General features: G+C 38.4%; 1 protein-coding gene across 1 annotated transcript in view; it reads left to right on the top strand.

The window, feature by feature from the left end:
• Nucleotides 1–26,170, top strand: part of SCGN (secretagogin, EF-hand calcium binding protein) — a 71,513-nt gene that overhangs the window by 8,880 nt on the left and 36,463 nt on the right. Inside the window, exon 3 of the mRNA XM_027852310.1 lies at nt 15,462–15,554. Coding sequence (XP_027708111.1) covers nt 15,462–15,554 — 93 coding nt within the window. The remainder of the gene's footprint in view (nt 1–15,461; nt 15,555–26,170) is intronic.

Genomic DNA, 26,170 nt, shown 5'->3' with positions numbered 1-26,170 from the left:
TGTCTCTCTTTCTCTCTCTCTGTCTCTCTGTCTCTCTCTGTCTCTCTCTGTCTCTCTGTCTCTCTCTGTCTCTCTGTCTCTGTCTCTGTCTGTCTGTCTGTCTGTCTGTCCCTCTCTCTCTCTCCTTTCCTTGGGGCCCATCTGATTCTGCTGCTGTTGATGCCACAACTGTTCCAAGAGCAGCCTAGTCTTGCTGATGCCCTCTACTTGGGTGCAGGGTGGGGGAAGGGAGAGTGCCAGTGCCCTTTTTAGATCTCACAAGGCCTTCTGCAAAAGAAGGAAGACACAAGAGCTGGGAGATGGACCTACCCCAGGTAGAACACATGCTCAGGCTTGGGGCCAAATAGAGAGTAAACAAGCTATCCTCTGCCACCTGACTCTCCAGAAAGCCCAGTCTCAGTCTTATGCTTCAAAGCTAGCAGGAAGAGGAGACCTGAGGAGCAGATTGCCCATTTAGTGTATCCAAAGAGTTCTGGCTCAGCAGCCAATTAAAAGATTTTTCATCATTACATGGTACAATGCCCTGATTCATCATGGTTGACAGGAAACAGTGTACACATGTTCTCTGAAGTAGGGCAGGGTGGAGAGGAAAGAAGAAATGAATGTACTTGACTAGAATGCTGATTGAGCATGCCCTAAGTGGGGTGGGGTGCCACTAGGGGACATTACACATTTATCATCTCATTTGATCCTCATGACAACTCTGTTGATTCTACAGATGCACAAAGGCAGCTGACAGATTGACACAGAAAAATTATAAAAGGAGAGAGAAGCATTTAAAAAGCTCAGCATCTGGAACTATCTAGTGTAGGAGCAAATAGTATAGGAAATAGCAAATAGTAACACTTCAGTCACCATAAAAGCATTCCTTTTTTTTTAATAGCAAAATAAAATTGATAACGATGATCTTATCTTTAAAAAGAGGTTAAAATATATTCATCTACTCTAATAAGAAATTCAATATTGTGAAAAATTCTATTTTAAATGGGTTTTTTTTTGGTACTTCAAGGGGTAAATTTTGGTTTTCTGGAAAATCCATGTATGTGGAAAATAATTTCCAAATGTGGTCAGTTAAATGAGGAATTGTATTTTGTCATTTCAAAAAAACCTCCAACTTTTTAAAGACCACTTCTATACTTGCACTTTGGTACATAAAAGCTAGTTAATGTTCCTTTCTTACTCAGGTATGGGAATGTTTTATCCTGAGATAAAGTTTCTGATTTTCTTTTTGGAAGGAAATCAGATTCTGGGTATTGAGCAACCAAAGAGGTATCTTCAATGAGATCCCACTGGATTCCCTACCCCCTTGCAGTGAAATTTTTCTCCTTTATTGGTTTTCTCTCTGAAAAATCCTCTATGGCTGGATTTTTTCTTTTCTGCCCCACCCCCTCACCCATCCTTTCTTCAGCCCCAGAGCTACCTTCCCCATTCATGTTCTTTAGTTATTTTTCTACTCCTCAATCAGACTCTTTTTTTTTTTTTGAGTGTCCATGAGTGAAGAGAGCAAGTAGGAAATGAAGGAACAAGTGGATAGATGGCTACCTAAACTAGGTCTGCCATAGACAGTGAAGGAAAGAGACTGAGGGTGAGAGTCAAACAGTAAGTAGTTATTAAGCACAAGGGACTTTGCAACAGTTAATGAGAAGGGGAAAAGTGGCAAGGAAAAAGTCCTATGCCTTCAAGATGACAACTTAGAGAGGAAAACAGGATGTGATATACTTAGAAATCTAGAAAAGGATATACAAAGCAATGTCTAATCAAGAAATAAGCATTAAGTACCTTCTACAGGGGCCAGCACTACATTAGGTGCTAAGGAGGATATGAAAGTAGTATAAGACCTGGTTCCTGACCTTATACCTATAGTCTGGCTGTGGAGACAGTACTAAAAACATACAACACAGTTAAGGACCATGTAAATGCTTAGGGAAAGCCAGGTGGCACAGTAAATAGAGTTCCAGGCCTGGAACCAGGAAAACTCATTTTCCTGAGTTCAAATCTGACCTCAGACACTTACTAGCTGTGTGACCCTGGACAAGTCACTTCACCCTTTTTGCCTCAGTTCATCCTCTGTAAAATGAGCTAGAGATGGAAATGGAAAACCACTCCAGTATCTTTGCCAAGAAAACCCCAAAAAGGGTCATGAAGAATTAGGCATGACTGAAAACGATTGAACAAGTTCTGGTCTTATCCCTCCTTTCATTTTAGTAATTAAGGGTATGAGGGACAGGTGAGAAAAGGCATCTCCTATCAGGAAAATTACCTAGAGGCTGGTAGATGATTATAATAAGAATCTGAACCAGGTGAAAGAGATGGATACAGTGAACCTTAAAGGAGAAGTTGCATAGTGATAGTGGCAAAGACACAGTCTGGAAGTAGCAATGAGGAACGAAAAGTATGCCTCCTTCTGCTCCGATGTGTCTGGGGCGGGCGGGGGTGGGGCATAAGATGTGTGGCCCCTACTGGAGATAGTGACAAAGAATGCAGTGCTTTCTGGAGAAAGGCAAATGGGAGTTGAGTAAATCAATCAAATCACCCCCAGTGCATTTAAAGTAACGGTCAAGATGCTAACCCCTGATCCTATTTTCAGGTGAGAACACCTCTGATTTTTTACTAAATTGAACAAAGCTTGTGCACCACTTTGAATCAAAGACACCCCAATCAGGTGAGACAGGAAGTATGTTCCAGTAACCCTTGGGAGTATATATAAAAGGAGGACCTAGGTTGGAGCAGAAGGGTAACTTGAAGAGTCCAGCAGCTGAGACGAAGGAGTAGGGATATCCGGAGCTGAGTCAGAAAGAATTGGCAGCCCAAGAGCAACAGAAAAAAGAAAACTGCATTGTGGATTAGAAGGGAGAGATGGGAAGGGGATTGACTGAACAGACAAAAAAGTCATATTGAAAGCTTCCATTGTACCCACTTCTTCAAGGACTGAGGGAGTTTCCATGAAATGTCTGCTTTGTTCCCCAACTTCCCTTCTTGGTGTTTTTATTGAGTCTTTTTTTCATTTGGGGTTTTCTTGGCAAAGATACTAGAGTGGTTTGCCATTTCCTTCTTCAGCTCATTTTACAGATGAGGAAACTAAGGCAAATGAGGTTAAGTGACTTGCCCAGAGTCACACAGCTAGTGTCTGAGGCTGGATTTGAACTGGTGAAGATGAGTCTTCCTGCCTATTAACAGACATTATAATATACTCTGCTGCTTCTTTACACAAAGGTTTCTGGTAACTTGACTTTTGCCTCAGCCACAAAGAAGTCAGGGGTTAATAAGCTGGAGATAGATAAAAATGTAAATTAAAGTAGAGAGCTAAACCACTGCCTAGGAATTTTCCTAACTGGGGGCTTGGAATGTTTGCAATTATACTCCTAACTTGTAGTTAATAGAAATTCCCTAAAGCAACAAACAAGGGAACCACTGAGACCTGAGGGGCAATTATACTGTCCCTAGGTTTGCAATGAGTTAATTATTGCAACAAGGTATTACACAGGTTTCTGTTAGTGCAAAAGAGTGGAAAGAGTCTTGTTGATTCTATTCCCCCCATGTCTATCACATCTGTCTCCTTCTCTCTATACATACATACAGCCACTACCCTGGCTTGTGCCAAGTTCACTTCTTGTCTCAACTATTGCAACAGATTCCTAATTTGTCTCCCTCTTTCTAGTCTCTACAGTCTCCAAGCCCTAAAGTATATTCCTAAAACACAGTTTGAATCATGTTACTCTCCTGTCCCAAATATCTTCTGTGGCTCTTTATTCACTCTAGAAAAAAAGTACAAACTCCTCAGCCTGTAAATTAATGGCTTCTACAATCTGGCTCTCACCTCCACTTTCAGATGTATTTTTACATTACTGAATTTTACACTCAAAACTAGCAGCTGTTCCCTAAATTGGACATCCCATTTCCCATCTCCATACTTTTCTTTCAGAGGCTGTACTAGATGCTTGGAATGAACCTAATTCTCTACCTCTGTTGTTAAGAATCCATAGCTTTTACCCAGGCTCAGTTCAGGTACCATCCCTCGTGAGAAACCTTTTCTTTTCTTTTTTAAATTGTTGGTTTTATTGAAATAAAACTGGGCAAAATAGTTTCTAATAATATTTATTTATTTTTACTTTGTTGTGAATTTTCTTTTCATTTTTGATATTGGTAATTTGATTTTTTTCCTTCTTTTTACTCCAATCACTAATAGTTTATTTTATTATTTTTAAAACAACTCTTTTGTTTATTAATTAAACGGGTTTTTTCTTTCAATTTTGTTGATCTCTTCTTTGATTTTTAGGATTCCTATTTTGGTTCTTTTTGAGGGTTTTATTTATTGGTTTTCTAGTTTTTTTTTTAGTTGTATGCTCAAATTGTTGAGGTTTAGGGGTTAAGGGGTATTGAGACCCCAAAATCAGAATACGCTGGTCCTGCCCGAAAGAATTTGACCCAAGCCTTCTTTCAGCCAAAGACAAGGTTTATTAAAACATCCGTCATATTGGGCAGACTCTTAAGGAATCTGAACGTTAGTGAGCTATTGGCTAGATTATAAGAATCTGAGCCAAGAAATCTTTTCTTATATCCTCTTCTCTGCCTCCCGCCCTGCCAAAGTTTAATGCTCAATGTCTCCTAAAATTTATATATAGAAATATATGTATACACACACACACATATATATACATACACACATACTATACACACACACACACACACACACACACACACACACACACACACACTGCATCCAGGGGTGTATGGGTAAATGTTTAACAGCCAACTTTCTAGGAAAAATAATTGAAATCAAATATACACTTTTAAAGTTAATTTGCATTATTATGAACATTTTCTCCATCATTTTAACAATTAAATAATTTTTCTAACACTTGCTGATTTCTGAGGTGTAAGCTATCAGACTAAAAGGAGCTGGCTCAAGCCCACCACTGACTATTTCCTTACCTTCCCCAATAGAATGAAAGCTCCTTGGGGACTGGAGTGGTTCCATTTTTGTCTTTGTATCCCTGAGCCTAATAAACTGACTTGCACATAGTATGTGGTATAACAACAACTAACATTTATACAGCTCTTTAAGGTTCACAGAATGCTTTACAAATATTATCTCATTTGATCCTCACAACAACCTTGGGAGAGAGGTACAATTATTAGTCTCATTTTACAGATGATGAAAGTGAAGCACAGAGTTTAAGTGACTTGCTTAGGGTCAGAGAGCTAGTAAGCCTCACACAGTTGAGGCTAGATTTGAACCCAAGTATTCCTGGCAATAGAGTCAATGGTCTATCCACTGTATCACTTAACTGCCATTGAATAAGTCAATGTACCCATTTCTTCTTCTTGATAAAAAAGATGAGTGCTTTCAAAACGTTTAATTGGAATGGAGCAACTGAACAATGGTAATTATATGTTGGTGGGCAACAAGTGCAAAGAAAACATTTATTAAGCTTTCATTGTATGCTATTTACTATACTTACGACTGGAAAGAAACAAGAATGAAAAATGATGTAGTGCCTGCCTTCAAAGAACTTACAACCTACTAGATATTTAGAATCTCAAAAATACAAACACACAAAGTTTATATTTTTAGATCCCCCTCAAACCATTCAAAGCTGTTTTTGTTCTGGATAAATACAGGTAAGAACTCATCTTGAAAACTAGACTGAGGGGTAGGGCCAAGATAGTGGAGTACAGGTTACAACCCAGCTGATGTCTCCCAATGTTCTTTTTAAAGCTCCTCAAATCAAATTTTGGAGCAGCAGAGCCAACAAAAGATCAGAGTGAAACATTTTTCCAGCCAAGACAATTTAGGAGGTCATCAGGAAAGGTCTGTGACACTGGGGTGGGCACTGGCCTGGACTGCACTCAGCAGCAATAGCTGTGGGCCTTGGAGTTGGTTGTAATAGCAGTAGTAACAGTAGCTTTAGAAGTTCTCATCCCAAAGACAGTAAAGGGCAGGTGGCAGACAAGTGGCCAGAAAGAAATGAGAGGGGACTCATTTCTGGCACTAGGTGCAGCTGGCACTGATTGGCAACTCTATTGCCCTTATGCAGTTCTGGTATGAAGAGGAGTACTTGTGGTCAGTCACAAGGGAGCAGGGGCCCTGGTTGCAGTTCCAAGGCCAAAAGGAACACTAGCCCTTGTGGCTGCAGGAGATCAGGGGAGCTGGTCACAATTCCAGGTCCCAAAAGAGCACTAGCACTTGTAGCTTCAGGGGAGCAGGGGCCCTTCTTGGGTAAGGACCAGGACCAGATCACAAGAGCAGTGACCACATATCTTCCTGGATCATACCATGTTGGAAGCACCAAAAACTTGCAGACCCTCAGAAGTAGCTCTGAAAACAGCAGCACAAAAGAGCCTGAAGCTTGGGACAGTGCTATCCCCTCCCACAGGTGAACAGAACCCAACTTTAACATAAAGTTCAAAATCAAGAAATAGGCTGGGAAACTGATTAAAAACAACAACAACAAAAAGAACTTGACCATAAAAAGCTACTACAGTAGCAGGAAAGACCAAGATATAAACTCAGAGGAAGACAAAATGTGAAAAAAGCTACAAACAAAGGCTCAAAGGAAAATGCTAATTGGACCCAAGCCCAACAAGAATTCCTGGAAAAGTTAAAACAAGGGATAATAGTGGTAGAGGAAATATTGAGAAAAGAAATGAGAGTGATGCAAGAAAATGATGAGAAGATAATGAAAAAAAGGCACAAAAATTCTCTGAAGAACTCCTTAAAAACCAGAATAGGCCGAATGGAAAAAAGAGGCACAAAAGCTCACTAAAGAAAATAATTCCTTAAAAATTAGAATTGAGAAAGTGGAAGCTAATGACTCCATGAGACATCAAGAAACAATAAAACAAAGTTAAAAGAATGAAAAATAGAAGAAAACATGAAATATTTCAATAGAAAAATGACTGCCTGGAAAATAGATGGAGAAGAGAATTTGAGAATTATTAAACCACCTGAAAGCTATGATCAAAAAAGAGCTTAGACATCATATTTCAAAAAATTATGAAAGAAAATTGCCTTGATATCTTGGATCCATAGGGTAAAATAGAAAATGGAAGAATCCATTGATCACCTCCTGAAAAAGATCCCCAAATGAAAACTCCCAGGAATATTATAGCCAAATTCCAGAGCTCCCAGATCAAAGAGAAAAATACTGCAATCATCCAGAAAGAAACAATTCAAATATTGTGGTGCCATAGTAGGTTCACACAAGATTTAGCACCTTCTATATTAAATGAGCAGTGGGCTGTACGGCAAAGGAACTAGGATTATAGCCTACCCAGCAAAACTGAGCATAATCCTTCAGAGGTAAAAATTGATATTTAATGAGATAGAGGAGTTTCAAGTATTCCTGATGAAAAGGCCAGAATTCAATAGAAAGTTTGATATTCAAACACGTCTCAAGAGAAGCATAAAAAGGTAAATGTGAAAGAATAATCATGAGACTCAATAAAGTTAAAGTGTTTATATTTCTATATGAGAAGATAATACATGTAACTCCTAAGAACTTTATCATCATTAGCGAAATTAGAAGATATCTACATAGAAGGCATAATTGTTAGTCTGTTATATTAAGATGATCTCTTAAAAAAATAGAGTGAGAAAAAAGGGTGCACTGGGAGAAGGGGGAAGGGATAGGTAGAATGAGGAAATTTTTCTCACATAAAAGTGGTGCACAAAAAGAGCTTTTAGAGTAGAAGGGAAAATGGGGTGGTGGTGGCAGACAATGTTTGCACCTCACTCTCATTGGAATTGGTTAAGAGGGAAGAATATATATACACACTCAGCTGAGTATAGAAATATATCTTATCCAATAGGGAAATAAGAGAGGAAGGAGATAAGAGATAAGGGGGGTGGGGTGATAAAAGGACAGATTAAGGGAGGCAGTGGTCAGAAGCAAAACAGACTTTTGAGGAGGAACAGTGGAGAGAGAGAGAGAGACAGAGAGAGAGTGAGACACAGAGAGAGAGACAGAGAGAGAGAGAAGAAAATAGGACATAGGAAAATACATAGTAATCATAACTGTGAATGAGAATTGGATGAGCTCACACATAAAATGGAATCAGTTGGGAGAATGGACTAGAAACCAATATATTGTTTATAAGAGACACACTTGGAACAGAAACACACACAAAGAATTAAAATAAAGGACTTAAGAAGAATCTATTATGCTTCAGCTGAAGTAAAAAAAAAAGACAAGGGTAGCAATCATTATCTCAGAGAAATCAAAAGCAAAAAGAGGCTTAATTAGAAGAGGTAATTGGGGAAAGTGCATTTTTGCTAAAAGGTATCATATATAATGAAGTTACAGCAAGTTTCTCTATTAAAGACATAGGGAACTGATCAAATTTATAAAAGTAAGAGGCATCCCCCAATTGATAAATGGTCAAAGGATATGAACAAGCAGTTTTCAGAAAAAGAAACCAAAGCTATCTATAGTCATATAAAAATGCTCTAAATCACTATTGATTAGAGAAAGGCAAATTAAAACAATGCTGAAGTACCACGTCACACCCATCAGAAATGACAAATGCTGGAGGGGTTAAGGGAAAAAGGTTTAGGTTTAATAATCACTAATAATAATAATAAGAAGAAGAATAAACCATTGGTGGAGTTGTGAACTGGTCCAAACATTCTGAAGAACAATTTGGAATTATGTCCAAAGAGCTATGAAACTATGCATACCCTTTGATCCAGCAATGCCACTGCTAAGTCTTACCCCAAAGAAATGAAAAGAAAAGAAAAAGGACCTATGTATACAAAAATATTTATAGCAGCTCTTTTTGTGGTGGCAAAGAATTGGAAATCGAGGGGATGCTCATCAATTGGGAAATGGCTGAACAAGTTGTGGCATATGATTACGAAGGAGTACTATTGTGCTATAATGAATGATGAGGGTGGTTTCAGAAAAAAAAAAGAAAAAACATGGCCAGACTTATATGAACATCTGATGTAAAGTGAAGTGAGAAGAACCAGGAGATCATTGTATACAGTAACAGCAATGGTGTAATGATGATCAACTTTGGAAGATTCAGCTACTCTAATTAATACAATGATCCAAGATAATTCCAAAGGACTCATGATGGAAAAATGTTATCCATCTCCAGAAATAAATCTGATGAACTGAGTGCAAATTGAAGTGTAATTTTCTTATATTGTTTTCCCCCCTTTTTTGGCAATATAGTTAATATGGAAATATGTTTGTATAATTTCACATGTATAATTGATATCATTTGCTTGCCTTTTCAGTGGGTAAGCGAGTGGAGGAAGCATCAGAGAAAATTTGGAAATTAAAATTTAAAAAGAAAAAATTGCTAAAAATAATAAAAAATTGTTTTTAAAAATATAGAAAACCACAACAGTAAGCTACCTTTCATGGTAAGGCATCACCCCACTAGTAGGGCCAGCTAAGAGGCTGTTTTAAGGCAGCCCATGAAAAGGTCTCCCACCTTGCTTATCCCTACAGGTACCTGATTGCCACCTTAGTCTCTGATGGTGTCTGATCATCTCCAAGAGGGATGTTCCTGAAAGCTGTGTATCCAGAAATGACCTTGTAACACCAGAAGTCTCTATTTACCTGATATTGCCATCTGTAAAATTGTTGCCTCTTTGCAACAGTTAAATGCTACAAAAGATGAAAATATCTATTCTTGACTCTTCGTCACCTTCTTCCCCTTCTTCTCTAAGCCATTCCTCTGGCTCCTAATAGCCTTTCTTTTTTCATAAGCATCAGGATATAGCATTAATTGTCTCCCAATAAGGGAGAGTGTTTCTCTTCTCTCCGTGTTTGATGCTGCCCCTCCTCCATTGCCTCTTCTGTTCAATTTCTTTCCATCTCTCCTCATCATTCTCGTATCCCTGTTAACCTGACAGACAAAAGGGAAAACAATAAAGGTAAAAGGAACCCAACCCCTCACCTGCTGACTTCCTACCCCTCTTTTAGGATTAACTCAATGAACATGATTGCACATGTATAACCTAAATCAAATTGCTTACCATCCTGGGGGGGGGGGGGGGGAGAGAAAGAGAAGGGACAGAATTTGGAACTTGAATTTTTTAAAAAATGTTAATGATTTTAACATATAATTGGGGGTGGGGAAGCTAGGTGGCACAGTGGATAGAGCTCTGGCCTTGAAGTCAGGAAGACTTGAGTTCAAATCTGTACTTCAGACACTTGACACTTACTAGCTGTGTGTCCCTGGGCAACTCGCTTAACCCTGATTGCCTCCCCAAAAGGGGGGGGGGGAATAAAATATTATTTTAAAAATTGAAATTAAAAGTATTAACTCATTTGCCATTTCCTCTATGAAGTCTTCCCTCACTCCCTGAGTCATCAGTGACCTTTCCTCTTAGACTTCACATACCACTGTGTAACTCTTTTGGAAATCTATAATGTATTTATTTTGTGTTACAGTTATTTGTATATGTGTACTATTCCATCCCTCTCTCCCAAACTGTAAGGTCCAGGAGGGCACAGACTGTATTTTCTCTAAACTTTGGGTTCTCCCCAGCACTTGTGATAGTGTTTTACACTCTCTAGGTGCTTAACAAATGTTTATTGAATGCTCTCATCATTAGCCAGAGTCCATAGTTAAAGGGACCTTGTGTCTCTGGAGACCAATGCCTTTCTCACATGGATGCCATGAACTTTGAACATCATATTTCCTAGATGCAGTTTTTTGAAATGTGCCCAGGTTGGGGGCATTTCTGATTTTTTCTGAGTAATGTGTATCTCAAAGGGGATATCTGTGCCTAAATTATTAGAATAGTCTGCCTAAATGACTCCACCTAAACAAGTAATTAACAAGTACCCACTTTCTGTGCAGGGAAGTAAGAGGCCGCTGTAGGAACATGGAATATGAGCCCAAGCCCAAACACAGCTGATTTAACCTTTAGGTACTGATAAATAAAAGTGAGTCAGAGAAATAAGAATGACTGAGAATTTAAAGTAGGAGTAGGGTCAGGGACACCAAAGTATTCTGTAAACATGAATCCTCTTGCTTTTTCATTTATTATGTCTCAAAGGTGAACTCCGTGCAATGGTGAATACATCAAGGAAAACAATGTCAAACAAGATTTTTTTGGGGAGGGGGGGTTAGGCAATGGTGTTAAGTGACTTGCTCAGGGTCACACAGCTAGTAAGGTTCATGTATCTGAGGCTGGATTTGAATTCAGGTCTTCTTGACTTCAGGGCCGGTGCTCTATCCACTACGCCACTTAACTGCCCCAAAATGAAGTTGCCCCTACCTTCAAAGAGCTTACATATATATATTTTTAGGCAATTGGGGTGAAGTGACTTGCCCAGTGTCACACAGCTAGTAAGTGTCAAGTGTTTGGTCTGAGGTCAGATTGGAACTCAGGTCCTTGCTGACTTCAGGGCTGGTGCTCTATCCACTCTGCCACCTAGCTGCCCCTTCAAACAAGATTTTTTATTGATAAAAGTGAAATCCATTGCAGGAGAGTAATGTTTCCCAGCAGCCATCTGAGAGGTAGCTTTTGAATACAAGTGGTCTCAAAGTCAGTCAATGTTTCATTTATCTTCTTCTAAAGAGGATTTCAGAGCCATGCCATGTGGCATGTGCAGGGACAGGGATGGGACTAGACCTATGATTTCATTCATTTGGAGAGCTCCTAGTGAATAACTTCTTCTGCCAATGCCAGCCATCACCTCAGCAACTTACAGTATTAGATTGTAAGTGTTCTTTACAATTTTTGCTTCATGAACCCCTTTGGCAGTCTGGTGAAGCATATGGATCCCTTTTCAGAATAATAATTTTAAATTGAACAGTTTTCTCATCTGTAAAATGGGGAATAATAACAGCATCTGCCTTGCAGGGTTGTTGTGAAGATCAGATGAGGCAACATTTGTAAAGCATTTATTGGTGTCTGGCACATAGTAGGCACTCTATAAATGTTTATTCCCTTTTCCTTCTCTTCCCCTTTTAAATGCATAGTATACAATACGTAGGATTACAAAGGAAATCAATGATATTGTAGTATGGTTATTTAAATATTTTCTTTTCCAATTTCACAGACACCACTCAGGTTAAGAACACCTAAGAGAGTTGTTTGGAGCACTGAGAGATCATGACTTTCCTAGGGTCATACAGTCAATATATATTGGAGGTGGGGCTTGAATTTAGGCCTCCCTGGCTTTGAGGAGAGTTCTCCATCCACTCTACCATGTTGCCTCAGCATGGCATGTATATATCATCAGAAAACAGACAATAACCTATGTGGGATAGAAAGAAGGAAGGCAGAGGCAGCATGCTTTTGTCCCCCTGCGTCTAGTCTAGGCAGATATTACAAATATATTTATATTGTAATATTAGAATTAATAAACATTATAAATAAATATTCTAAAAGTCCTTGCCCGCTGGATGATCCATGACATCCATCCAGGGCAAATATAGTCTTATAAGGATGCTTCACCTGCTCAGCAAACAGGATTTGCTAGTTGATGTACTAGACAGATAGAGCCTCACACTGACAAACTTCTCTGTGCTGCCCTGCTGGGTGCTCCATTGAACAGCCCCGCTTCTCCACAGGGATCCATGTCTGCTTGGCTGGCCCTACCTCTCTTCACCTATCATAATGACATTCAGGGATGGCAGGTGGAAATGGGTCTATCAATATGAGTAAGCAGAAAGCTAAATATTAAAAAGCACCAGAGAGCATGATGCGTCAAGAGGCTCAAGATGATACATTCTTGGGAACTGAAACTGCAAGTACTTTTTAGAAGTATATTTAATGCTAACTTCTTTCCTCTCTTGTGGTTTTTTAAAATAATTTTATTTTTTTTATTTATAATTTTAATCTTAAACCTTAAGGATAGGCAAAAGGGAAGGCAAAATTATCATCACTTGTAGATGATATGATGTTTGTTTAGGGAGTCCTAGAGAATCAATGCAAAAATTAATTGGAAAAAATGAATACTTCCAGTAAAAATGGCAGATTGTAACAAATCCACAAAACTAACAAAACCTAGCAAGAAGAGATAAATAAATTCTACTCCATGTAACTACAAAATGTGCAAAAAATCTGACAGCTGACCTACCAAGACATACTTAGGACTTATGTGAATACAACTTACACACACACACACACACACACACACACACACACACACACACACACACACATATATATTTGGCTAGACAATGGGGTTAAGTGACTTGCCCAGGGTCACACAGCGAGTAAATGTCAAGTATCTGAGGTCCCATTTGAACTCAGGTCCTCCTGACTCCAGGGTCAGTGCTCTATCTAGTGTGCCACCTAGCTGCCCCTAATATATTCTTTATAGAAATGAGAAAGACTTAAATAATTAGAAAAATATTCATTGTTCATGGTTGGGCTACAACAATATAATAAAAATTATGATACATATGTTACATATTTAGTGACCTGCTAATCAAACTACCACGGGAGCAATTTTATAAATTGTATAAAATTTTATAAATTGTATAAAATAATAAGAAAATTCACTTGAAGGAACCAAAGTTCAAAGGTCTCAGAATAAAACATGGAAAAAATAGGAATGAAGAGAGATTAGCTTAGCAGATATGAAATTATATCACAAATCAGCAATTATCAGAACTATTTGGCCCTGGTTAAAAAAGAGAAAGTTTTATTAGTGTACCATAATAATAGTAGTGCTTCAAGGTTTGCAAAGTGCTTTACATATAATATCTCATTTGATCCTCACAAAAACCATGTGAGGTAAATGTTATTATTATCCCCATTTCACAGATGAAGAACCTGAGGCTAAAGGAAGTTCAATGACTATTCCAGAGTCTCATAGCAAGTAAATTTCTGGGGCAAAATTTGAACTCAGGTCTTCCTGAGTCTGAGTCTGACACTCCATCAACTATACCATCTAACTGCTTAGACCAGCTAACCAAGACTTAGGAATAATTTAACATTGCCTAGTATTCAATGTGGTAAAACCATATATTACATGGCTATTAAGTTTTAAAATCTGAACGGTAATATATGTATATAAAATGAATACAAAGTAATTTTTTTTCAGGGAGGGACTATTAACAGGTGGGAAATCAGGCAAAGTCTCTATTAGGATGGGGCACCTGGAGTTTAAGCTTGAAGGGCTCCAAAAGTTGGAGACAAAGAGGGGGAAAATTCCAGGCACCAGGGACAACACAGAGGTAAGACATGGAATATCAAATAGGTAAGGTTGGCTGGGATGGAAAGGAAGCGAGCAGGAATAATGTGTGATCAGCTGGGGAGGACAGATTAGAATCTGATTGATATGGATTTAAAATACCAGAACAAAACCAAAGCAGACTTGTTTTGCTTAAATATTTCTTCAGTTGTGTCTGACCCTTCATGACCCTGTTGACTATAACACGATAATAAGTCCATGGGGTTTTCTTGGCAAAAATATTGGAATAGTTTGCCCTTTCCTTCTCTAGTGGATTAAGGCAAACACTGTTTAAGTTACTTGCCCACGGTCACACAGGTAGTAAGTATCAGAGGCAAGATTTGAACTCAGGTCTTCCTGACTCGAGCCCCAGTGCTCTATCCAACTGAGCCATCTAGCTACATGCTTAAAAATACCATTTTGTTTTAAAAAAATGTTCTAATGGGAAAGGGAAGCATTGGGAAATGATAGTGATTTTTATAAAGCATCATAAAACATTTTAAGAGAACAAAATCTTGAATCTTGCCTTCTAATGGGGTCAAAGCTCATAAAACCCTTCTGCTATCAATTACTGATTACCTAAGAATGAATTGTCCATGATGTACCTTCTCTAAGCAATATGTAAGCCCTTCCCTTTCATGACAGCAATCACTGACAGTGTCTTCTCAGCTTGTTGGGACTACCCTTCCTTCACTCACCTCATTCACAAGTGGAAGGGCATGGGGATATAGGGGTGGCAGGGGTGACTAGATGATGGATTTTCCTTATTCAGTAAAAACTTATGAAACACCTACTGTGTACAAAATTTCATTTTAGATGATAAGGAAATTAAAAGTTATGACAGATTCTGCTTTCATTTAAAAATAGCAACAAAAATTGTTATTCCAAAGGATTATCATGAAAATCAAGTGAAAAGGCATATGTGGGAATGCTTTTACAAAGCATTACACAAATGTAATTTGTATGAATATTCTAAAAATTCATATAATTATTCTAATACCTATTATTATTATTATCATTTTAGAATTAACAACTGGTTTGAATTATCTGAGCAAATACATTGAAACCAACAATGAATGGCTAACTGTACATGCTTCTCACTTGTAGGTATCATTAGTCAATATTAACTTATACACACCCAAAATGAGGACTAATATAAAGAGCAATAGGTTTTGGAATCAGAGATACGGGATCCAAACTCTGGGTCTTCTCCTTACTGACCATGTGACTTTGAGCAAAACACTGGCTTGCATGTTCTGAGATCCAAATGATTTTTTTTAACACATGACTTTGTTTGACTTGATGCAGGAAGCTGTAGCAGAAGAGAAACTTCAAGTAATGAAAAAACGTTTCCTGGCTGCCTGTGGCATCTCTGAAGATGGCCACCTGCAAATTCAAGAGGTACCTTCCAGACATTGGGTGTGTGTGAGTGTGGGTGTTTGTATGTGTGTATGTATAAGCGTATATATGTACATGTCTGTGTGTGTTTAGGTGGCACAGTGGATAGAGTGCTGGGACCAGAGTCAGGAAAATTCAGCTTCTTAAGTTCAAATCTGGCCTCAGACACTTACTAGCTGTGTGACCCTGAGCAAATCTTTTATTCCTGTTTGCCTCAGTTTCCTCATCTGTAAATGAACTGGAGAAGGAAATAGCAAACCAGTCCAGTATCTTTGCCAAGAAAACCCCAAATGGGGTCAGATACAACTGAAATAATAGAACAACAACAAGCACATACTCGTACGTGTGCACACGTGTATGTGAGTATGCTGTGTGTACAGATGTATGAGTATGTGTGTGAGTATTTCTGTGTATGTGTGTGTATGTAATAATTTTCTCCTAAAAGAAGAAAGAGATTAGCATGGAGTGTGGCACATGATAAAAGCTGAATGTGAAGACCTAATTTTTCATCCTGGCTCTGGTACGTGTTAGTATGAGCAAGGCCAAATCACTGAAATTCTTTAAACCACAGTTTTATCTGTACCACCAAGCTTGGGGTACTTTGAATAACAAGTTCATAGGGTTTCTCATGAAGAAAGTGCTCTATAGACCTGGATATTACTATTAGTAGTAATGATACTAGAAAAAGCACTAGATTTAAAGTCAAGAGACCTGGGTTCTAAGTCTGTCTCTATCATTAGTCAAATATATAAACTTGGGCTATTTAATTCCACAAGCATTTAAGTACTATGCCTAGCACTGGGGTTATAATGACAAATGGAAATAGACCCTGCCCTCAAGGAACTTACATACTAAAGGGAGCAATACGTACACAGATAAGTAAAGGAGGGGAAGGGAATAAGCATTTATTAAGCATCTACTCTATGTCAGGCACTGTGCTAAGTGCTTTACAAATATGATCTCATTTGATCCTCAAAACAACACTAAGAGGTGGGTGCTATTATTAATTTCGTTTACAGTTGAGAAAACTGAGGCAGACGAAAGTTAAGTGACTCACCCAGGGTCACATAGTCTAAGGCTAAATTTGAACTCAGATCTTCCTGACCCTGGACCCAACACACTATCCACTGTGCCACCTAGCAGCAGCAGAAAGAATAGGATATCTACAAAGGTAAATGGTTTGACTTTTCTGGAGTCCCACTTTCCTCATCTGTAAAACAAAGCAGTTGGACAAGATTCTCTCTGAAGTCTCTTGTAGCTCAATTAAAAAAAATTAAAGTGAAAAGAGAGTTCAAGAGAGTTCATAGTTTACATTGAGGACATTTGTCCCCTTCCATCTATTTAAAGGTTCCCTTTTTCCTTCACATACTGCCTTCTAAAAGAGAAATATGTTTTGTTCATGATTTCATGCCAGTAGATACGTAGATATACCTAGTGGTAAGTAGGAATTTGGATACACGGAGATAAGGAAATAAAATGGTGTTACAATGAAATCAATGGAAGAAATTATTCGACCACCAGCTTTCACTGCCACTACTGAGTGAGATGTCAGCCGTCTGTCCCATTACCCACCTCATTTGTCTATATTATACCACACAATGCTTACAGTGCTCTGGTGAGTTTTAAGTTAAACATAATAAAAAACTTTCTTTACAATTAAATCCCCCACCAGTGAAGGCTGGAAAAGTTCTACCCCTGAAGATTTTTAAGAACAGGGCAGACAACATCTGTTTTGAACAGTTAGATCATCCTGCCTAGAGGCACAAGGCTTGATAAGATGGCTTCATTTGTCATTTTAGTACTCATTTAGTGGACAAAATAATCCTACTGGTCTCCTGTAACACTAAAAAACTGTTCCCTTTCCTGAGATAACAGCAGCAAAATGGTAGGATAATAACTCTCCTTTGAAAGAAAAAGTAGAAATATTGATAGGAAGATTTTTTTTTAAAGACCATTATTCCAAAATGCTGAATTAAGTCCCTCACTCTATTTTTGCACATGTTCTGCAAAATGTTACTGTAACACAAATTTCCCCACCTTGCTATCTGGGTGGGTATCTTATCCCTCTAGTAGACTGAGATCTCCCTAGAGTAAGCTCCAGGAACCGCGTGTTATCTAATACAGTAGGTATTCAGTAGGTGCTGTTGGTGTTAATTGGTAATAATAATAACTATATCAGTTAATTCTCAACATCTTACCTAGCTCTTTAATGTACTCCAAGGTACCTATCTACCTATCTGAAAAGCCTTTGCCTCTACAGTTACAAGAATTCCTAACAAGGAGAGATCTGTAGCCAATAAGGGATGGGGCTAGGGGTATAAAGTTCCACTTAACCAAATTGCCCCCCACTTTAGAGCTCTGAGGGGAAAATAGTAGTTTCTCTTCACAAACATTTTGGTGAACCCTGAATAACATCTGCCAGAACCTGAATTTTTGTTTTTAGAAAGATTGCCTTTGTCATCACGTAGCAAGGAAAACCAGGTCCTGGGGAAGTTAATAGAGGCACCAAGGTTTTGCAGCCCCATACAATTAGTTCATTCCAGATTTGACTTTTTAATTTTTCAACTTAATTAATTGCAAAATAAACATTTTCATAAACTAGGTAGAATATAAGAAGAGGATAACATGTGAAAACATGTTATTCTATTACATAGCTTGCTTTTTTTAAGTATGTAATAAATTCTACATTACTTTCAAAACCATCCTACTTGTCTGTGTTTCCATCTGAATGTATTGCTATTCTCTTCTATGAATTTTAAAAATACTTCCAAAAAAACCAAAACAAAACAAAAAAATACTTCCATGATCCCTCTTCTTTCTTTACTTCTTTTTTGCAGGCAACTCAAATACTAGCTCCATTCCCCTCTTCAGATATCCTCCCCAAACAAAAAGAAAAGAAAATATAATTCTTGTAACAAATAAGCCTAGCTAAGCAAATAAAAAAAATCACACATTCGCCATTTCCAGAAGTGTCTTATTCTGCACCCTGAGTCCATCACCTCTCTTTCACAAGATGAATAGCATGCTTCCTTATCAGTGTCTGGAGGCATGTTTGATAATTTATTGATCAGAGTTTAGTCTTTCAAAGCAGTTTAAGAAGGGCTAATTAAGAAGAAAGCTAATTAAAAGGTCCTTTTAGATTTGGAAAGCACTTTACATATACTATTTTACCTCTAATACTTGTGTCACTTTGGAAAAGTCCTTATCTTCTCTGGGCCTCAGTTTCCTCATCTGTAAAATGAAAGAGTTGGATTGTGTGGCCTCTGACATTTCATCTGACTCTTGTTCTGTGATCCCATGATCTTGTCTGATCCTTGTAACAATCCTGTGATGTTTATGCTATTATCATTTCCATTTTACAGAAAAAAATACAAAAAAAACCGAGTTTTTAAATTAAAATTTTATTAGCATCTTTCTTATTTCCATGACGACAAGACATTATAACAAAGAATGAAGGAAAAAGACCCACATGTACAAAAATATTTATAGCAGCTCTTTTTTTGGTAGCAAAGAATTGGAAATTTAGAGGATACCCATCAACTGGGGAATGGCTGAACAAGTTGTGGTATATGAATGTAATGGAATACTATTGTGCTATAAGAAATGATGAGCAGGCAGACTTCAGAAAAACCTAGAAAGACTTGTATGGACTGATGATGAGTGAAATGAGCAGAACCAGGAGAACATTGTACACAGTAACAGCCACGTTGTGCAATGACTAATATTGATAGACTAACCCTTCTCAGCAATACAAGGATCTAAGACATCTCCTAAGGCCTCATGATGGAAAATGCTATCCACATTCAAAGAAAAAACTATGGAGTTTGAATGCAGATCGAAGCATATTATTTGCTATTTTTTTTCCTCTGTTGAGTTTTGTTTCCTCTTTCTGGTGGTTCCTCCTATTGGTTCTAAATCTTCCTTATAATATCATTAATGTGAAAATATGTTTAATAGGAATGTAAATGTATAGCCTATATCAGATTGTGCACCATCTTGGGGAGGGTGATGGGGAGGGAGGGGGAGAAAAATTTTAAACTCAAAAGCATATGGAAGTGATTGTTGATAAATCAAAATAAATTAATTTTTAAAAAAGAATGAAAATAGAGGGAAAAGAGTGCAGCAAAACAAATTAACACATCAACCAAGTCTGACACTGTTATGTAATGTTTTATACCCATAGTCCCTCACCTCTGAAAAGAAGACAGAGAGGTACGTTCTTATGTTTCTTGGGAGCCAAGTTGGTTCATTATAATTTTATAGCATTGAGGGCTATTTAAATCGGCACCTAGATAACCCTGTGGCTAGAGCACTGGTTCTAAAATCAGGAAGACCTGAGTTCAAATCCAATCTCATATGTGTGGCCCTGGGCAAGTCTTTTAACTTCATTTAACCTGCCTCAATTTCCTAATCTCTAAAATGGGGATTATAATAGCACTGGGAGGTTCCCAGGGTTGTTGTGAGGATAAAATGAGATAAATATTTGTAAAACACTTTGCAAATCTGACAGTGCTATATAAAATACCAGCTATTATTATTTTTGTTATTGGCCAGCTAGGTGGTGCAGTGGAGAGAGTGCTAGGTCTGGAGTCGGGAAGACCTGAGTTCAAATCTAGCCTCAGATACTTGCTAGCTGTGAGACCCTGGGAAAGTCACTTAACCTTGTTTGCCTCAATTTCCTCATCTGTAAAATGAGCTGAAGAAGGAAATGGCAAACCACTCTAGGACCTCTGCCAAGAAAACCCCAAATGGGGTGGCAGAGAGTTGAACATGACTGAAATGACTCAACAATCACAAAATTATTATTATTGTGATAATCATTGGGTATTGTTTTCCTGGTTCTAGTTGTTTCACTTTATATATGTCACACAAATCTTCCCATACATCTCTGTAGTCTTCCTACTCATTATTTCTTACAGTGTGATAATATTATATCATATTCATGTACCCATAATTTATTTAGTCATTTCCCAATTAATGGGCATGTGTTTTGTTTCTAGTTCTTCCCATGAGTCTTCAACCAGAGCAATTGGACAGTAATATAACTAGTTTCCCTCAAAGAGAGACAAAAATTGATCATCCTTGTTCAGAAATGATTCTGGAAAAGAGCTAATCCTATCAGTAGGATCTAAAGGCTCCCTGCTACCTGAGAGAACCTTTGACCTCTGAAAAGAGCCTTCCAAGCAGATTTCACTACCATTCTAGGATCTGGAGCCAGGGGGTCAGTGTAGCTCCTAGAACTTCATCTGCTTTGGTTCTATCAATTCACAAAGAGTCTAAATGAAAATAGGTGAGGATCCATCACGAAGAGTACCCACCCATTGTTTCTGTCTTTCCATTGCTGAGACTTTCTTCACCAAGTCCTGCTAGGTAGTGTGGGTGATATATACACACAAGTGGAAAGACAGTGTTCCAAAAAGAAGTAAGATGTCTCAATTCAGTTGTGCTCAATGGATGGCCATGGTTACTTTAATAGGGTTTCATTTATCATATTAGAGGATGGAAACATGCTACGTGAAAAATGGTTTGAAAGATATCATTGAGAATATATCTGAATGGAAAAGAAGGTGAAACAGTCACATAAAGGTGATGAGAGACAACAGATTCACAGACTGAATGGCAGTAATTGTACTGTTAAGATGCTAAAAGAATTAGAAGAAGGTCTCTATCACGTTGGGTAGATTGAGCCTCTGTGGAGGGTTTACAGAAAAACCTGCTAAGAACACAAGGTGAGGAGGCATGGAAGGGTTGTAATCTGTGTTGGTAGTAAGAGTATACAGACATTCAATAAAAAAAAAAATCTTTGCTCCATTGAAGAAACATAGAATAAAAACACACAAGCATCTTTGAGGGCTCATAGAGCTATAGAGTATCAAAAATGGAAAGGATTTAAATGCTTCTTTAATCCAGCTTCCTCACTTTACAGCCCAGAAAGCTGAGGCCCGGACACAGGAGGTACTTTGCCCAAAGTCACACAGTCAAACTAGATGACAAAGCAGAACCTCAAACTGAGGTCCACTAACTTTAAGGCCGCTCTTCATCAGATTGGGCAACTGCCCTGGCATGTAAGCTCCTTATGAGCAGGGAATGTTCCCTTCATTCTACTCATATCCCCAGTGCCTTCCAAAGTGCTCGGAATATTTTGCTGTTGTTCAGTCGTGTCTGACTCTTCGTGATCCCATGGACCACAGCATGCCAGGCCCTTCTATACTCCACTGTCTCTCAAAGTTTGTCCAAGCTCATGTTTGTTGCTTCCATGACACTATCTATCCATCTTATCCTCTGCCATCCCTTTCTCCTTTTGCCTTCAATCTTTCCCAACATCAGGGTCTTTTCCAATGAGTCCTGTCTTTTATTATGTGGCCAGAGTATTTAAGCTTCAGATTCAGTATTTGACCTTCTAGTGAATAGCCTGAATTAATTTCTTTAAGTATTGACTGATTGGATCTCCTGGATGTCCAAGGGACTCCAAAAGTCTTCTACAGCACCACAGTTTGAAAGCATTGATTCTGTGGTGCTCAGCTTTCCTTATAATCCTACAGCCATATATTGCTACTGGAAAAACCATAGCTTTGACTATATATAGTGAGCGCTTAATCAATTCTAGGGGGTGAGGGGTGTTTTTTACTGATTAGTTTATATGATTTTTCTATCAAAGTTATTTGTTAAATAGAAGCAAGTTATCCCTCCCCTCCCCATCTCCACCCAAATGGCAATTCTGGTAATATATGACTTTAGTAACCTTTTTTGTGGGAAGAACAGAAGTGTTTTCCATTAGGTACCTGCTGGTTAGAAAGAAGCCCTTGCTTTGCTCTGCAGATGCATTAGCCTTCTCATTTAGCCCTATGATCCTCTTAGTCTGTTTGATTGTCATGGCAGCTGACTCTAGGGGCCCAGGGCTCTTTGCTGAGTCACTAAACTCCAATGCTTCCCAGCTGCAGTGGAGAGAGGGTGTTAAAGGACTGTGGTTAGTGAACAAGTTAAACCTTATGTTATTCACAAATCATTTCTACTACCCTTCCCACCCATCCCCCTATTGTTTCCTGTTTTATCTGGAAACGATTTTATCCTAAGTGATTGGTTGGGGGGAAGGATGGAGAGAGGGAGGAAGTGGGGGGCAGAGATTAGGGAAGAACCTAGGTACCTGCATTAAGATGAGAAGATGATGGATCACCAGAGTAAAGGATGTGCCCAGGAGAATCCTGATAAGTACCTTCTGAGAGAGATTGATTTTTAACCACTTCATGTGGACTTCAGGTCCATGCTACACCCTTGAACTTGGCCTTGGGAGAGCAGAGACAGAAGGAAGGAACTTAAGAGAGCTGGAAAATGGCTACTCACAGGGACTCAGATGGGATTCTTTGGAAATGAACCTTTGGAGCCTGTGAGACTACCCTCCACTTCTCCCAGGAAATCATGTGGCCCTCTAGATGACTGTGGCTGAGCAATGAATTCATACCCTACCAGAGAACTGTCAATGTCAGTACAAAGACCTCAATCCTGAAGAATAAACCTCAGCAAGAAGTTAACCTTGTCAAGGGAATCCTGCACCCCTTTAGAAAATAGGGGAGGGATTCAGGGGACCTTCCCAGGTCAAACCCTCTGAAGTCAGTGCAGACAACTTCTGAGTCAAAGGGGAAAAGTAACCAAACAAAACAAACTGAAGAAAGAAGGAAGAACAACAACAACAAAAAAAAAAACACCAAACATCAGGAAGGAAATCATTAGAATGAAAACCAGAAAGAAAACAAGGCAAATTGGAGGAAAGGGTAACGAGGGAAGACACAAAGCCATATACATATATATATATATATATATATATATATATATATAAAGTGCTTCAGATTCCACAATTCATGGGTTTGTTTTTTTTTCTAGCCCTCTGTACAGTTTTCCATCCCTAGGTTGGTCACTTTTTTTTTCCTTTTATTTTATTTTTAATTTATGGAATGAAACAAACATTTCCATTACATAGTACAATAAAAAAGATGATTGTACATGAAACTGTAAATCGACTGTGCATGCCAGAGAATGAAAAGGGAAAGAAAAAGTCAAGAATGATAAGCAAATGTATCTGTTTTGTCATTTGTTAAAGGTATGATAGGGAAAGAGACAATAACTGATGACAGGAATTAAGCTTGGGAATTTCACATCTCCAGGTTTCCTCTGCTTCTTCCCCTCCTGCCCCATTACCTTAGATTGATAATGGGACCTGGTTCATTGAATTCCACAGTAATTGGCTGTCTCAGCCAGCTCCCCCAAAGAGCTTACTTATAAAAGCCATTCCCTATTAGAAGAAATAGTGTTTTATAAAGGAGAAGGATTTCTAATCCCATATGATGTAGCTGTGTGACCTTGAGCACACCAATACACCCTGCCCAGTCCTGTAATTCTTCAGCTATAAAATGTGAATGGTGAAGTGTGATATTAGTATTCTATACTGGTAGAAAATATAACCTCACAGTTCAAATTTATCAATAGGACTTGTTCAATAAACAAAATAAATAGCAAATACTTATTAAGCTTGAGGCACTATGGTAGAAACTAGGGATACAAAAATGAAATACAGCATAAACCCTGCCCTTGAATAACATACAAGGGAATGAAACAAGTACACAATTAACTGTAATACAAGTTGGAAAATTACAAGGGCATATTAGCAATCAAAAGAGTATTCTAAGAAATCCAAGGTGGAATCCCTATTAGCTATAGAGGTTAGAAATTTAATTCATTAAGCATTTAAATGCCCACTATGTACCAGGCACTTTGCTAGGTCATACGGTTACAAATAGAAAGAAAAATAGCACCAACTCTCAAGAAACTTACATTGTTTTGGGGAGGGTAGAAGCAAACTTGTAAGTATACAAAATACATATAGATGAGGTAATTTCTTGGGGGATGGTCCAGGTCTACTAGGAAGAGCATTTTGCTAACAATAGAATAGGGATTCCAGAGAGCACAGTGGAAGGTAGGAAAGAGTTAGATAACCACAGAGGAGAGATAGGGCATGGATAGCTCTGGAGGAGCAGGGAATGGCAGCCAGAGAAGGGAAGTTAACTGATCTAGACAGCCTCCAAGTCAGAAGTTCAAAATGACTAACTGGAACAATAGAGTAGTAGATTGCCATGTCTTTCACAGGTAACAAATGTAATGCTGATTTGATTAGGTTTCCCTGAGAAAGAGATGGAAAGTATGTATGGAAAGGTTTGCATGTTGTAGTAGAGATGTCCAGTCCCTGGACCTGCTTGATGGTCAAGACAAGAATCTGTGGAGTCCTAGGGTCAGGCTAATTATAGAAGGGTAGGAGGCCTGTTTGAGGTACACACCCTCAGGTAGAGTTTACTTCAATGTTAAAGTGATTATCTTCCCCCAGGGAGAAGGCAGTAAGGAGCTGTTATCAGGTAGATCTTTTGGAAAGGGTGTAGTGTGGAGTGAGGGGCATGACAAATAAATATATATTCCCTACTCATATAAATAAGATCTTAATGAAATCCTGACAACAGGTTAGTTTGGTCTTCTTACCATTCAGTCATTTCAGTTGTGTTCAATTCTCCATGATCCTATTTTGGGTTTTCTTGGTAAAGATATTGGAGTGGTTTGCCATTTCCTTCTCTGGCTCATTTTACAGATGAGGAAACTGAGGCAAACAGGGTCATACAACTAGTAAGTGTCTGAGGCCAGATTCGAATTCAGGAAGATGAGTCTAGAACTCTATCCACTCTGTCACCTACCTGCCTGTAGTTATAAAAATACTACATGGAAATATTGGCACCTAATTTGGTTGTTAACAGATGAGAAGGCTTCTAATAAGGGAGAGGAAGGACTTGTTCGAGATGTGAGACATAACAGAAACAAAGAAGGCAGACAGCTTGGTTGGGCTGGAGAATAGAGTATGTGAAGGAGAATAATATAAAATAAGATTAGTGAAGTAGGTTAATGTCATAACAGAGAAAGCTTTCAACTTCAGCCAACGTGTGAGGGAAGGATTAGAAAGGGGATAAACTAGAGCTAGGAAGAACTATTAAAAGACTTACTGTGGTCCAAGCAAGAGGTAATGAGGTCGTGAACCTTAAATAAAGTCTTACTGGTTGAGGAAAGATTTCATAAACAGAATCAACAGGACTTAATAATTGATTGACTATGCAGAGAGTGAGGAAAGAAGAGGAAGAAGTCAAGAAAGACTCCAAAGGTTCAGAGAATGATGGCACCACCAAGAGAAATAGGGAAGTTAAAGAATCTCAATGATGGCAGAAACCTCAGAGGCCATCTAACACCTACATAAAGAATCAAAATGAATTATATTTTTCTGGCTTTCTCTCTTTCCTCTCTCTCCTACATATATTTACATATATCTCTATCTAATGCATGTCAATGGATTCATCATCTCATTGATACGCCTGCTTCCTTCAATGAGATACAGATTATAATTCTTCGTGCCTTCTCTTCCTATGAAATTTCTGTCTATGTCTTCCCATAAAACTGGAAAAGAGGATCTACTTGATGTGTAAGAGGCCATACTCCAAGCCTTTTAACATTCTAAAAGTGCAACATTTGACTAAGGATTCCTTGGATACAGCATTGGGCCTGGAGTCAAGGAGACCTGAGTTCAAATCTAGCCT

This window comes from Vombatus ursinus, unplaced genomic scaffold (genome assembly GCF_900497805.2).
Source record: "Vombatus ursinus unplaced genomic scaffold, bare-nosed wombat genome assembly UNPS02009573.1, whole genome shotgun sequence".
NCBI classification, from domain to species: domain Eukaryota; kingdom Metazoa; phylum Chordata; class Mammalia; order Diprotodontia; family Vombatidae; genus Vombatus; species Vombatus ursinus.
The sequence above is the reverse complement of the archived record's forward strand: the minus strand, read 5'-3'. Positions and strand labels throughout refer to the sequence as shown.